This window comes from Dipodomys ordii, unplaced genomic scaffold (genome assembly GCF_000151885.1).
Source record: "Dipodomys ordii isolate 6190 unplaced genomic scaffold, Dord_2.0 Scaffold52, whole genome shotgun sequence".
NCBI lineage: Eukaryota > Metazoa > Chordata > Mammalia > Rodentia > Heteromyidae > Dipodomys > Dipodomys ordii.
This window is the reverse complement of record NW_012267268.1, coordinates 6,443,260-6,457,524: the sequence shown is the minus strand read 5'-3', so window position 1 is coordinate 6,457,524 and position 14,265 is coordinate 6,443,260. Positions and strand designations below refer to the sequence as shown.

The 14,265-nt window shown below is 42.8% G+C and overlaps 1 protein-coding gene across 1 annotated transcript in view; it reads left to right on the top strand.

Moving 5' to 3' along the window:
- The window catches only part of Tfcp2l1 (transcription factor CP2-like 1), a 55,999-nt gene that overhangs the window by 15,891 nt on the left and 25,843 nt on the right, over nucleotides 1-14,265 (top strand). Inside the window, exons 3-4 of the mRNA XM_013020670.1 lie at nucleotides 13,050-13,126; nucleotides 13,624-13,729. Of these exons, the coding sequence (XP_012876124.1) occupies nucleotides 13,050-13,126; nucleotides 13,624-13,729 (183 nt within the window). The remainder of the gene's footprint in view (nucleotides 1-13,049; nucleotides 13,127-13,623; nucleotides 13,730-14,265) is intronic.

Sequence of the window (14,265 nt, the reverse complement as noted above, 5' to 3'; positions counted from 1 at the left end):
CTTTCTTTCTTTCTTTCTTTCTTTCTTTCTTTCTTTCTTTCTTTCTTTCTTTCTTTCTTTCTTTCTTTCTTTCTTTCTTTCTTTCTCTTTTGGTCCATGTCACACCTCCATCAATTTCTATCTGCATCCATTGGTAAATCTTGAGTACTGCTGCATTTCCCTTTTGGGTGATTTTTCTATTTCTGCTTTTTTTTTTAACACTATTTGGAATACTATGGTAATAAGAGTTTCTCTCCCATGAATTTACTTATTTACTTAGTTGTATCAGTGTAAATTTGTGGTACTTATTTTATCTTGTGTATTATCAGCCAGTCGCTTTGTTGCTTATGTTGTTGAGGGGTGACTACTGGCTGGCTTCTCTTCACCTCTCCTTTTATCTCTCCTTGGGTTCCCCTGCCTGCAGGGTGCTCTGGAAACACCCCTTCCAGAAACATCCAGGACATGGTTTACTTTTTTTTTTTTTTTTTTTTTGGTCATAGGGCTGACCTCATGGCCTGGGTGCTGTCCCTGAGCTTTTTCTGCTCAAGGCTAGCACTCTACCACTTTGAGCCACAGTGCCACTCTGGGTTTTCTGGTGGTTAATTGGAGATAGGAGTCTCACAATTTTTCTGCCTGGGCTGGTTTTGAACAACAATCTTCAGATTTTAGCTTCTGAGTAGCTAGGATTACAGGTGTGAGCCACCAGTTTACTTTTTTTTGGACACACATACAAGATTTTTCTGCGGATCTGCTTGTGTGCCAGGCAGACTGCCCAGACCATGGCATTTGAAAGCCGGAAGAAGGTGAAATGCCAGCAGGCGATGGTCCGTCAGGATTACGGCTTAGGTCTGTAGGTAGCAGAGCCTTTCCCCTTGCAGGACATTAAGTGTAAGTGCTCTATGTTACACTATGGACACTTGTATAATACTGAACCTATGAAGGTGACCAAACTGTACATGGCAGGCACTATAGGTACAGTATTGTGTTTTCTACCTCTGTTATTCTTACAGGACTGTTGGCATCCTGTCCTCCATTCTCTGGGGGTAATGATGGCCTCTACTATGTTTTATGTGGCATTAATTACCTAAGCCAGCAACTGTTGGAAAGTAAACAGCCTGTAAATCTTGGCTCGCCTGTGCAATTGCCTCCTGTTCTTGGGAACACTGTGAGGTGGGCAGGAGGCCCGGCTCTGGGTTCTGCCCATTGGCAGAGTCACTGGGCTTAGTGAGCACAGCCCAAGATGAGGCCAGCTGGGGTGGGCTGCTCTGGGCAGTGCTGTGGTGGCTGCAGCTGACCTTTGGAAGATAATGTGCTCTGTCTCAGGGCACCTTTCAGCAGGCTGCCTCCTGCCTCTGAGGTCTTGGACCACAGGGCTCAGGTGTGGAGATAATGTGAAAATGGTGGGAGGAAGTCCTTCAGCGCAGTCTGGTGGCTAGTAGGTGGGGATGGCCATCGGCTGAGTCATGTCCTATGCCAGCTTGCAGGTGTGGCATTTCAGTGCTCACAGCAGTCCTGCCTTCTGCTGATAGCGACATGCTGATAAGGTAGGAGCTCTACCATTTGAGCCACAGTTCTGTTTTAGAATTTTTGGTCATTAATTGGGAATCAAGAGTCTCATGACTTGCCTAGCTGGGCTGGCTTTATACCAGGATCCTTGGATCTCAGACTCTTGAGTAGCTAGGATTTATAGGCATGAACCAGAGCCTGGCACAGCTCTTTTCTCCTTTAACTCTAAAGCAACACAATTATATTGTTCTGGAGGTTCTTTAGGGTAGTCTCTTGGTAAGACCAGGAGTTGGAGGCCCCATGCACCTGCCTGCTCTGTGTTCTCTTAATAGGATTGTGTTCTTCCAATGCCCACTTGTCTTATTGGCTTTGGGTGCCAACTTGACCCTGGAAAAGTCAATAGCAATTGCTGCTGTTGTAAATATCTGTCATGATCTTGGGACAGTTAGAGGTACTTATCCCTCTTTTCTTGGTATGTTTTTCAAATTTACAGGTAATACATTTAAAATTTTTATGTTCCTACTTTTTGAAAGCCAGCATTGGAATTATATATAAAAAATATATATTTTAAGAAATTTCAAAGGGGAAGGTTCTTATTTAGTCAGTATTAGATGCATATATAAGACTCATATATTGGGGTATTTGTATATTTTATTTTAATTAATTATTAATATTATTATTTGCAATGCTAGGGAACAAGCTCAGGGCCTTACAAATACTAGGCAAGTTCTCCACCATGTGTATAGATTATTTTCAAGCAAAAGAGTAATCATAGTGTGTTGTACTTTTTACCGAGTAATTTGCTTTTCCTGTGTGTGAGAGAAAATATTTCTTGTCTACAATATAATTTTTTTTACTATAAACCTAATTTAAATTTCTTTTTGACTTTTAATTTAGATTTTAAATTTTAAACTGGAAGATATCAAAGGTTTGTATCATGTACTAACTATATTCTTCACTAGACTCACCAATTTCTTAATGTTGTGTTCCATTTGCTTTATCTCTTCTCTCTACACATAACAAATGCATGGAAATATAAATATAGCGCTGTGTATGTACTTGTATGTATTTATATATAGATGTGCTTATCTTTATGTGTACCTGCATTTGTTGGTAGGGAAAAGGTGCCATAGTAACCATGTAGATATCTCTATGTATTTTTTTCTCCTTGAATCATTGGAGAACTAGTTGCAGACAACTAATGTGGTGCTTTATTCTTAAATAGTTTAGCATATATTTCCTGAGAACAAGGGTATTCTGTTTTTTGTTTTTGTTTTTTTTTGTTGGTCATGGGGCTTGAACTCTGGGCCTGGGCGCTGTCCCTGCGCTCTTCAGCTCAAGGCAAGTACTCTACTGCTTGAGTCACAGCACTACTTCCTGGGGCATTCTTATATGTAACTACAATTCTACTATCAAAACTTAGAGGATGTGATATTGATATAATATTATGGACCATCATGCAGTCCTATTAAAATAGGACCAATCATCTTATTTGTTTATTTATTTATTTATTTATGTTGGTCATGGGGCTTCAACTCCGCCTGGGTACTGTTCCTGAGTTCTTTTGCTCAAGGCTAGCCCTCTACCACTTTGAGCCACAGCTCCACTTCTGCTTTCCTAGTTGTTTATTATAAGAGATAAGAGTCCCATGGATATTCCTGACCAGGCTGGCTTTGAACTACAATCCTTTGGATCTCAGCCTTCTGAGTAGTTAGGATTATAGACATGAGCTACCAGCACCCAGCAGAACCAATAATCCTGACAATATTCCTTAAATATTTAAAAATTTTTTGAAACATTTTTATTGTAAAGATAGGGTACAGAGGGGTTACATTTACATGAGTAAGGCAATGAGTACATTTCCTATAACATTTATTTTTTTGTAGTTCTGGAATCAAACCCAGGGCCCTTTTTGTGTCTTTTATAGCAGGTTTTGCCCAAGATCAGACCAGAATGAAGAGCTGTGTGTAGCTGTCCCTGGACCATTTTAGACTATCCCTGTTTTCTATAACATTGCTGTTTGTTTTTTTTTTCTCTCTCTCCCTTTCCTTTCCTTCCTTCCTTCCTTCTCTCCCTCCCTCCCTCCCTTTCTTTTTTTTTTTTTTTTGAGGCTGTAGTTGTAGTTGGACTAGAACTCAGGGCCTAGAGCTCTTGATTCGCTTTTTCACTCCACCACTTGAGCCATACTTCTGCTTTTGTCATTTTGATGGTTAATTGAGAATAAGAGTCTCTCAAATTTGTCTGATGAGGCTGCCTTTCAACCTCAATCCTCACATCTCAGCCTGTTGAGTAGCTAGGATTGCAAGCTTCCAACTTATGCAAATATCTTTAGGCATCTGTATAGATAAGTCTGTAGTCCTGGTGATGGAGTGGCTGGCTCTCAGGCTCTGTGCATTTTTAATATTGATAAACTTTGTCAAAATGTCCAGTAGGCCAGGACCCAAGATGATCTCCCCTTCCTAGCACAGGTGGAAGAGGATCCTCTTCCCCAAGTCTTTGTCTTAGGGGTTCTTGGCAGTCTGTTATTTATATCTATTTTCCCAACCTGATGAGAATCAGGCACTGTGTTTTTTTCATTTGACATTTCTTTAATCATTAGTGAGAATGCGCAAGATTTTATGTTCTTGCTTTGGCTAACTAGCTGTCTTGTTGCTTTAGGGGATTTACTGTCAGTTTGGCCACCGTTAATGAGCAACCTGTCACCTGCTCTAACTGTAGACAGAGTTGAGGCTGCGGGGGACTGGTCCAGGGAAACTAGATGTCCAGAAAAAAGTTTGCCTGAAGAGATCTGTGCCCTCCTGGGTGGTTTGTGTTAGTTTTGATTCCTAGTTTCTGTAGCAGAGCAATTGTGAGATCTGATGATCCCTTGAATTCAAAATAGTTTGTCTCCTTATATGAAAACTTTGCCACTGCCCCTAGGCCAGGTTTTGGATATTGTTGGGTTGCTTGAGAAAAAAGGTTTGTTGAGTGCCTGGCAGGGCCTAGGCATAGGGCCCTCCCAATCTTTGGTCCTCAAATGGTCAGAGTGGGAAAGGGCTTGAAGTCTAAGGAAGGTAGAGGAAGCTTTCCTACCCATCCCTGTGGATAGGCTCCAAGCCACCATTCTGAGGTGATGGTGGGATGTGGCATTAGGCTGAGCCCATATCCAGGTGAGGGTTAAGTAAGAGAGAGGGTCTCCAGGGCTCAGCCCACAGTGCTGGTGGGCTAGGGGTGGTGGGTGGAGCCTGACTGCCCCAGCTCCTCCCATCCACAAGTCACCTTGGCTCAGGGAGTTGAGTTGGGAGCCACTTGCACAGGTCTAGTTGACATTCAGAATGTGAAGCTCTGTTACCACTAGTTTTAGAAATGCCTTTAAAAGTTTTGAAATTGGTGGGAGTTGCCTAACCACCCCCTCCCCCCTTTCATCTGCAAGCTACATCTACTTGCCAGGCTGGGACTGCCTTCTACCTTCCAGAACCCCATGCATCAGTATCAAATGCCCCACACATTTTAGAGATCAGAAATCAGTAGGCTTAATGGAAGCCAGACTCCAAACCTAGGAGCTTTCCCAAGTTCTCAAGCCAGCTACAGAACTCACACGAACATTGATGCTGCTTAATTGTATTTTTTGGGGGGGGCATGATTTATTTATAGTGTCTCTTTATCTCAATACTGTGGATGTTTGATTCATTTTTTCCCCCCGTAATGCTTCCCATAGCAAAGACATGCCGTATGTGTGTGTGCGTGTGTGTGTGTGTGTGTGTCCTGGGGCTTGAACTGAAGGCCTGAGAACTGTCCCTGAGCTTTTGTGTACAAGCTTTTGCTCACCCGCTTGGGCCACAGCTCTACTTCTGGCTCTCTGGTGTTTAATTGCAGATAAAAGTCTCATGGACTTTGCTGTCTAAGCTAGCTTCCAATCATGATCCTCAGATCTCAGCCTCCTGAGTAGTTAGGATTACAGGTGTGAGCTACTGAAACCTGGCCAGACATTCCTTCTTTTAACTGGTCTATAATTTGCACTTTATCACTTCAACTTATTAGTACATTCACTTTTCTTTGCTTTTGGTGCCTGGCTATCTCTAAAAAAGATCTTTTGTAATGCCTAGTACAATGTAAATGGTTGTATATTGTTAAATAATAATAGTGAGGAAAAAGTCTGTTTCCGTTCAATTCACAAGAGTGTCTATGAATATTCCATCTCTGCTGCTGCTTGAATCTGTGGGTATGGAACCATGGATTCAGTACATCAACTGTATACTAGGTCAACCCTGAGGGGGATGAGCAGGAATGGACAGAAGGGAGAATACAGTAAATGAAGCAAAGTGGGAAAGAATGTGTGCCTTATTGGAAATTATGATTGGCTGTGTATGTGTGTATGTGTGTGCATGTGGGCATGCAAGTGTGCATGAACATGCATGAATATGTATGTATGAGCATATGTGTGAGTATGTGTGAGCATACTATTATGTACATGCCTTTGTGAATGTGTATATTTGTGAGTGTGTGCCTGTGTGTGATTGTAAGCACATGTATACATGGTTATGTGGGAGGTGGGTGGAGAGAGAAGGAATGAGGTGACATTGATGCAAAGCCATGAACTTGCTTACACCCCAAGACAGATGGTAAGCTGTGCAGGAGACAACACAGGAGAAAGGCCTCCCCTTCCCTCCCTCCATATTGTATTCCTCCTCTCCCTCCCCTCTCCTTTTCTCTTTTGTGCCCTTACCTGGCCTTGAACTGGGCCTGGTGCTCTCATACAGCTTTTTAACTCATAGATGGTGTTGTACCTCTTGAGACACATGCTTCCTTTGATTTCATCTTTTTGATGAAAGTGGTTGTACAAAGGAATTGCCACTTGACAAAGCAGTTTATGAATACAGTACATCTTGATCGAGTTCACCCTTTTCAATATTCTCACCCATCCTTTCCAACCCACCCCTTCCCTCACTCTTCTTGACCACCCTTGACCCCCACCTACTACTTTCGAGTACCCATTTTCTGGTATTTTATTTTGCTTAACTTTGACTTAGCCTTCCTAAGGAATTCTCTCTCTCTCTCTCTCTCTCTCTCTCTTTTGTCAGTCATGGGGCTTGAACTCTGGGCCTAAGCACTGTCCCTCAGCTCTTCAGCTTAAGGTGAGCTAGCTCTTTACCATTTGAGCCAGAGTGCTACTTCCTGTTTTCTGGTGGTTAATTGGAGATAAGAGTCTGACAGCCTTTCCTGCCTGGGCTGGCTTTTGAACTGCAATCCTCAGATTTCAGCCTATTGAGTAGCTAGCATTACAGGAGTGAGTGACTGGTGCCTAGCTTGAGTTCTCTCTTGAATCTACCACATTTCAGTTAATACATTTGTATATACTTATATACCACCCAATGCATTTACTTACAAGTTTATAAGCAAAATCTAGCTTCCACATATAAGAAAAAACAGGCATTCTTTGTCTCTCTGACCTGACTTAACTTCTCTTAACATAATATTTTCCAGGTCTTTCCATTTCTTTACAAACAGTACCATATCCCTTTTTAATGAGTAAAATTCCATGCAGCTAAATGCAGTGCTCTGTGAAAGAGCATGGTCACTATTACGCCTGTACTTAGCATGTAGCTGGAACAAGTACCTTCAGAGCTGGACAGTCAGAAGGCAGAACCAGTATAGATTAGGATGTCCAACTGCTTCTCTACTGTGTGTGTGCATACACGTGTACGTACATGCATGAGTGTGTGTACACGTGTGAGGGGAAGATTGTGGGATTTAATTTCAAACTCAAAAGATAAAACACCCATATACTCAATGTATGATTTTCAGCCTTGCTAAATTTGCTTCTGTGGTTAACTCTTTCTAAATTGGTTGCTCTTCTTGCCCCAAAAGCAAAGCCAATAGTGAGAAATTTATGTTGGTAATTTCCATGTGCAGAAATTTTTTTCTATTCCAATTTAGCCATAAAAATGAGCAGCATTTTGATTGTCTTTGATGTAATCATGGTAGGTTTGTTTACTTCAAGTGTCTTCTACCTCTGGAAGTTTTCTATTCTCTCTTCCTGGTTTCCTTTCTTCCTCTATCTTTCTCTTTCTTTCTCCTTTGCCAGTATTAAGGCTTGAACTCAAGGCCTTGTGCTCTTGTTTGTTTTTTTTTCACTCACGGCTGGAGTTTTACCATTTAAATCAGCTCTACTTTTGCCTTTTTGCTAGTTAATTGGAGATCAAGAGTTTCACATATTTTCCTGCCAGGGTTGGCTTTTATTTTTTTTTTTGGTTGGTAATGGGACCTGAACTCTTGGCCTGGGTGCTGTCCCTCAGCTCTTCAGCTCAAGGCTAGCAAATCTACCACTTGAGCCACAGCACCACTTCTGGCTTTTTCTGCTTATGTGGTGCTGAGGAATCAAACCCAGGGCCTCATGCATTCAAGGCAAGCACTCTACCACTGAGCTACCTTCCCAGCCCTGGCTTTTTCTATGATCCTCTCATCTCATCCTTCTGAGTAGCTAGGATTACAAGCAGGAACCACTAGTATCAGGCTCATATATGATATGTGTGTATGAATTTTTGTATAGCTATATATGTATATGAATGAAAAGTTCAGGATTTTGTCTTTATAACTCAATTGATTTCTCATTCAATTGATTTTCCAATATAGTGTGAGGTAGGGATTTATTTTTCCACGTGGATAACTCATGTCCTACATTATCCTTTATCCTGTTTTTACATATGTAGATCTATTCTGGGCTACTTAGTCTGATTTTTGTGGTTCTGTTTTCATTACAAGAATGGCATAGGCTGGAAGCCAGTGGCTCATGCCTGTAATCCTAGCTACTCAGGAGGCTGAGATCTGAGGATCGTGGTTCAAAGCCAGACCAGGCAGGAAACTCCATGATACTCTTATCTCCAATAAACCATTAGAAAACTGGAAGTGGCACTGTGGCTCAAGCGGTAGAGCACTCGCCTTGAGCTGAGAGTGTGGGGACAGCACCCAAGCCCAGAGTTCGAGCCCCACAACCAACAACAACAACAACAACAAAAGAATGTCATGGGTTTAGTTACCATAACTTTACAACATCTTAAGAGCATTGTAAATGGTTTGGGAACAGTTAATCATGAGTTGACATGGCAGGTTGTGATTATGAATCTGTCAAACTTTTAAGGCCTGTCTGGGTTCAGAGAACCAAGTTCAAGGGCATTGAGTATTTGAGCTGTGAAGAGAAGGAAGAGCTTAGACTGAGATCGAGTAGACAGAAAAGTAATGTCCATAAAGGAGCTCAACCATGTCCTGCCAGATGGATTGCAACTAGGTGGAGGTTATTTTATTTGGTGTGTGTGTGTGTGTGTGTGTGTGTGTGTGTGTGTGTGTGTGTGTGTTGTGTGTGTGTGTGTGTAATTCTAAGATAAACTTTTCATAAGCATAGCACATTTTTGTAATTTTAACTCTTGCCTCCTTTAGTGATGTTTTACCTTCTCAAAGAATTGTTTAGATTGTAGGCAACAAATATCGTAACAGGGGAGGGAGTTATGCTGTAAGTCCCTGGAGGCAAAATGGAAGCAGGTGCCTTCCAGAAAGAAGTTGAAAGGGAATCACGTACAACTGCCTAGCTCAGTCTAACTAGCTTTGTGATCTTGCCCTAAGCAGGTAGCTGCTCTGGGCCTTTACTTCTCCCTGTCCAAAAGAATTCTAAACCTTGCTTTTAACTTGTTCTGGAGTCTAGGGAGTTAATACCTGTGTATATTACCTGCTAATACCTTTGTTCTTCATGAATGACGCTTTTAGTTACTGTTTCCTAGAAGCCTTGCAGTTTTGCTTAGGAATACTGGCTTGTTCATTCTTTCCCTTGATGATTGAAAGTCTATCCACTCTTCAGGTTCTTACTGTCATGTTCATCCTCGTGATAGGGCTGAATAGCACCCACCTTTGCATCTCTTTTATCTTCTAGTGAAATTTTCAGTGTCTGTTTTATCCTAGCCCCTTTCCGGCCCCACTTGAAGTGTCCAGAAAATTGCCAACCCTTTGAGGACAAGAGTATGTTTTACCTTTACACATCCCATAGTTTCTGCCTAGAAGAACACTGCAAAGTATAGGAAATCACATGGAAGCATTTGTATTCTGGACAGTGCAGGGATGAGCAGAATAGACACAATTTGGGTCTCCATATGACTTTATGGGTTCCATGGTTCTTGCTCATGTGCAGAATCCATTCTGACTAGGTAACAGGGTCCACATTTCATGATCAGGGTCCACATTTCATGATCTAGTGTGTGACTGGAGGAGAGCCTACTGGGTAGCACCATGCCGTGGGGATGGGGGCTCCATCTTCTCCCCCATTTGTTGGCTTTGGGACAGGCTGGCTGGATTTCCATCTGCAGGCTTGAGCCAGGCTGGAGGTACAGTGTGACAGGGGAGAGGCCCTAGAGTGGAACTCTGCTGTGATGGCATGATCCTGGCCTGAGGCCGTACTGAATGCCTCTGCTCTGAGAGGCCCCTCAGTGGAACCTCTACCTGCCCTCTACCCCTGGTACTTGGCCTGAGTCGAGGCTGCCCCACAGAACCTGGGGTCAGTGCTAATTGGTCTCCAGAGGTGCCTGTAAATTCACATAATGGCCATCTGGGCCTTGGGCCTCTGCCAGTGTCATCTACATTTTCATCAGGGAAGGTGGAGGACACTGGAAAAACCAGTTCGGGTGTGGACCGTGCGTTGTATGTCCTTGCAGGGAGTGCTGGACTCTTGGTTCAGGAGCCAGGAAATGTCTCTTAGAAAATCTACCTTTGGCAGAAAGTTAGATGAGTTGAATTAGTCAGCAAGTTCCTTTAACGAATCATGTTCTTCAAGCAGGCTGGTGAGGCAGGATGGATTTGGGGTTTGCTGCTCTTCCCTGTGATGGGAAAGACACCCATCATAACCCAGAGCAGTGCTGGGTCTTCTATTGGAGAAGCATTTGCTTGGGCATACCATAAGATAACTCCATGAAAGCCCAGAAGCGGACATGGCTGAGGGGGCCTGTTTGGGCTTGGCCACCATCCTGTTCACCATTGTGCTGGTGAGCTCTTTGATATCCACACCAGCTGAGTCACTGCTCACCTCTATAGCACTTAGCATGCAATTGTTGTTCCTCAGATATTTGGATTGAATGGTTTAATTTCCTTTCTTTATCCATTTCATTAGTCATTGGCTTGTTTCCCATGTCTGCTTTAACAAATTGACTGCACGTGCCTTGACTGATCATGACAGAAGATGATTCTCTTACAGTCCAGGAAGCTGAAAAATCATGGAAAGATAGGCAGGGTGACAGTGCTGTAGGAAACCTACAACTGGTGTGCCTTGTTTACTTTCTGCTGGCTGCAGGCATTCAAGATATAGTCTCTCTCTCCATGGTCACTTAGCCATCCTCTTTTCCTCTGCCTTCACTGTATTTCTAGTAGATTCTTCTCATTGGATTTAGGGCTCACAGGAATTATTCCTTAATAGCATCTCATCTCAGAACTCTTAATTGTTTTTTTTGGGGGGGGTCTGGTTGTGGGGCCTGAACTCAGGGCCTGGGCGCTGTCCCTCAGTTCTTCAGCTCAAGGCTAGCACTCTACCACTTGAGCCACAGCGCCACTTCTGGCTTTTTCTGCTTATGTGGTACTGAGGAATCAAACCCAGGGCTACCACTAAGCCACATTCCCAGCCCTAGTCAGTTGCCTTTTAAGCTATGCAATAATATGTTAGTTATTAGGTTTTTAAATCCATTGTTAGGAGTTTTGTTTTATATATGTGTGTATAATTTTACTTTTTTATGGCTAGATTTTCCTTTTTTCTGTTGATTTCAGGTTCAGAAAATCCTTTCCTATGAAGTGTATTATAGGGAGCTAAAATAACATAATGAGAAGCTGCTTTTTAACATTGACCACTTAAAGCTGTACATGTTTGTCATGTACAACATTATGTTTGAGGGCTGGGAAGTTGGCTCAGTGGTATAGCGCTTGCCTTGCATGCCTGAGGCCCTGGGTTCGATTCCTCAGCACCACATAAGCAAAAAGAAAAAAGCCAGAAGTGGCTCTGTGGCTCAAGTGGTAGAGCACTAGCCTTGAGCTGAAGAGCTGAGGGACAGCACTCAGGCCCAGAGTTCAGGCCCCATGACTGGACCCCCCAAAAAAAATTAAGTTTGAAACGTGTACATATATGATGATTAAGTCACACTAATAGTTGGATGCTGGTAGCTTACACCTGTAAACCTAGCTACTCAGGAGGCTGAGATCTCAGGATAACCATCACAAGCTAGCTAAGGTAGAAAGGTAGTTTGTAAACTACTCAGAAAAAGGAGGAAGTGGTGTTACAGCTCAAGTGGTAGAGTGGTTGAACACAAAGAGGTTCAGGAACAATGCCCAGGCACTGAGTTCAGACTGGCAAAAAAAAAGTCACATTAATACATACGTTGCCTCACAGGTCAGCAAACTTCAGAATACAGTATGCTGTTGTTAACTATAGTCATCATATTGAACTTAGTCTTCCTATCCAAATGAAGTTTCTATCCTCTCATCAGTATTTCCCCTTCTACCTTGACAAATTGATTATTTTATCTAATGGTAACTTATTTTGCTATTTGCCATAAGATGATGGTCTATACTTAAAAAAGAAACAGTCTTTAAATGGATTAAAATTTCACACACCTGCATATGTATGAGAGACAGACAGACAGACAGACAGACAGACAGACAGACAGACAGACAGATAGATAGACAGATAGATAGATAGATAGATAGATAGATAGATAGATAGATAGATAGATAGATAGATAGATAGAGGCAAAACCCAAGGAGATCTGAGTAAGATCTAGTTTTGTGAATTGTTTTGTGTTAGTGTCAGACCTCAGGTTGATAATGTATCATCATCACATTAGATGCCACCATTGAATTATATCTTCTTGTAAGTCTATAATTATTAACAATGAAAAGGGTGCCAGCAGCGAGTGGCTCACACTTGTAATTATAATGACTCAGGCAGGTGAGATCTGAAGATTGTGGTTCAATGACAGCCAGGCAGGTAAGTCCGTGAGGCTTGAAGTCAGGGCCTGGGCACTGTTTGCATGAGCCATGAGCACCCAGCTCTATTTATATTCTTGTGCCAGCTTATGTTGGTTATATGTCACTGAATAGAATCTCCACACCCTTTGAAATGCATGGAATTCTTTTAACTGGGAAAAATGTTTCTCATTTTCCCACTAGAGACAATGTTTAATGTCTTGGTTCCTTTACACCTGCTCTCAGGAATGGCACGGTTAGTTATTACTACTAACATGAATTTAAGTGGCTGTGCCCCATTGGAGATGTGTCCCTTTTAATGCTAACTGTATTTTTTTTTAGAATATCTTTCTTTGGTAAATGTCAAGGTACTATCTCTGAGGGGGAGGGGTCACATGGTATATTCCTTGGGGTGACATAGGCCCCACCAAGCTGGATGGACAGTTGGGGGGGGATAGATTAGTCTAGACTTTCTTCTGTAATACTCATCATGGCTTTGAGGCCTGGGTGGCCATAGAGGGTGTTGAGAAGGCTGCTAGCTAGATGAGCCCCAAATTTGGACACTCAGAAACAGGATATGTATCGTTAACCCTCTCCAGGTCAATCCTATGAAATCCGACTATTGGAGAACCGGAAGCTGGGAGACTTTCAAGATCTGAACACAAAATATGTGAAGGTCAGCCTTGGGCCCTGGGCCTCAGGTCCTGTTATATCCACCCGGATGAGGGGTGATGTGGGTGGAGGTGGGGAAAGACCTCAAAGGGAAAGGTGGGTTTTAACTCATCCCTAAGCTACAACTCTGGTCCTCTGTAGCATCCTGTCCTGAGATTACACAGCACCAAGGGCCAGAATAACTTTGCTGATGAAACCAGATCTAAATCAGACAGTTGCAGGTTCAAGCCTGCCTCCGCCACTTACTGAACCTTTCTGAGCTTCAGTTTATTTGCTTATCTACACAAAAGGGTCCATCCATCACATATGTGTCAAATCTTTTTTGTAATCCTGAAAATGATGGCATTCTTTATTCTTCCTATTTGTGGGTTCTAAGGAGAAAGCAGTACATAGAATCAGATCCCCAGAGGTGGAACTTGAGGTAGGTGGGGTCCCCTGGCTGAAGGTAGGTGAGGTCCCCTGGCCCTCCACTGAGATGTGTACCCCACACCTCCCTTACAGAGTATCATCCGTGTGGTTTTCCATGACCGCCGACTGCAGTACACAGAACACCAGCAGCTGGAAGGCTGGCGGTGGAGCAGGCCGGGGGACAGAATTCTGGACATTGGTGAGTCTCCTTGGCCAAGCCCAGCCTGAGGCAGCAGCCTTTATGGAGCTCTTTGTAGATGCCATATGGTAGACATCATATGAAGCTGGACACAGTGATACATGTCCATATTCCCAGCTCTCTTAAGAGGCATGAAGCAGGTGGCCCAAGGATTCAAGGGGTAGGTAGCCTGGGCTACCTAGAGACACCTTGTCTCAGAAAATTCAAGGAAGGAAGGAAGAAAGGAAAGAAGGAAAGAAAAAGAAAAGAAATGTTGGGGTTCTGACTAGCTGTCATCTTCAGATGACTTTCAAGTCCTGCCTTCAAGGAGCTCTCTTTTTCTTTGAAAAACAAATTTCTACAGAGTATAAAGACCTCTTGTTAGAGAAGAATTCCAAGAAGGCTCTGTAGAAAAATACCAAGTTTAACAGGATTTTGATAATGGAAGTGGAATTTTGGGATTTGGGTACTAGACTACAGAGTTTCATTGCAATCCCTTGAGATCAGATGCACCTTAGGAATCAGCCAGAATGGTAATGGGGTGTGTTACCCCCCTG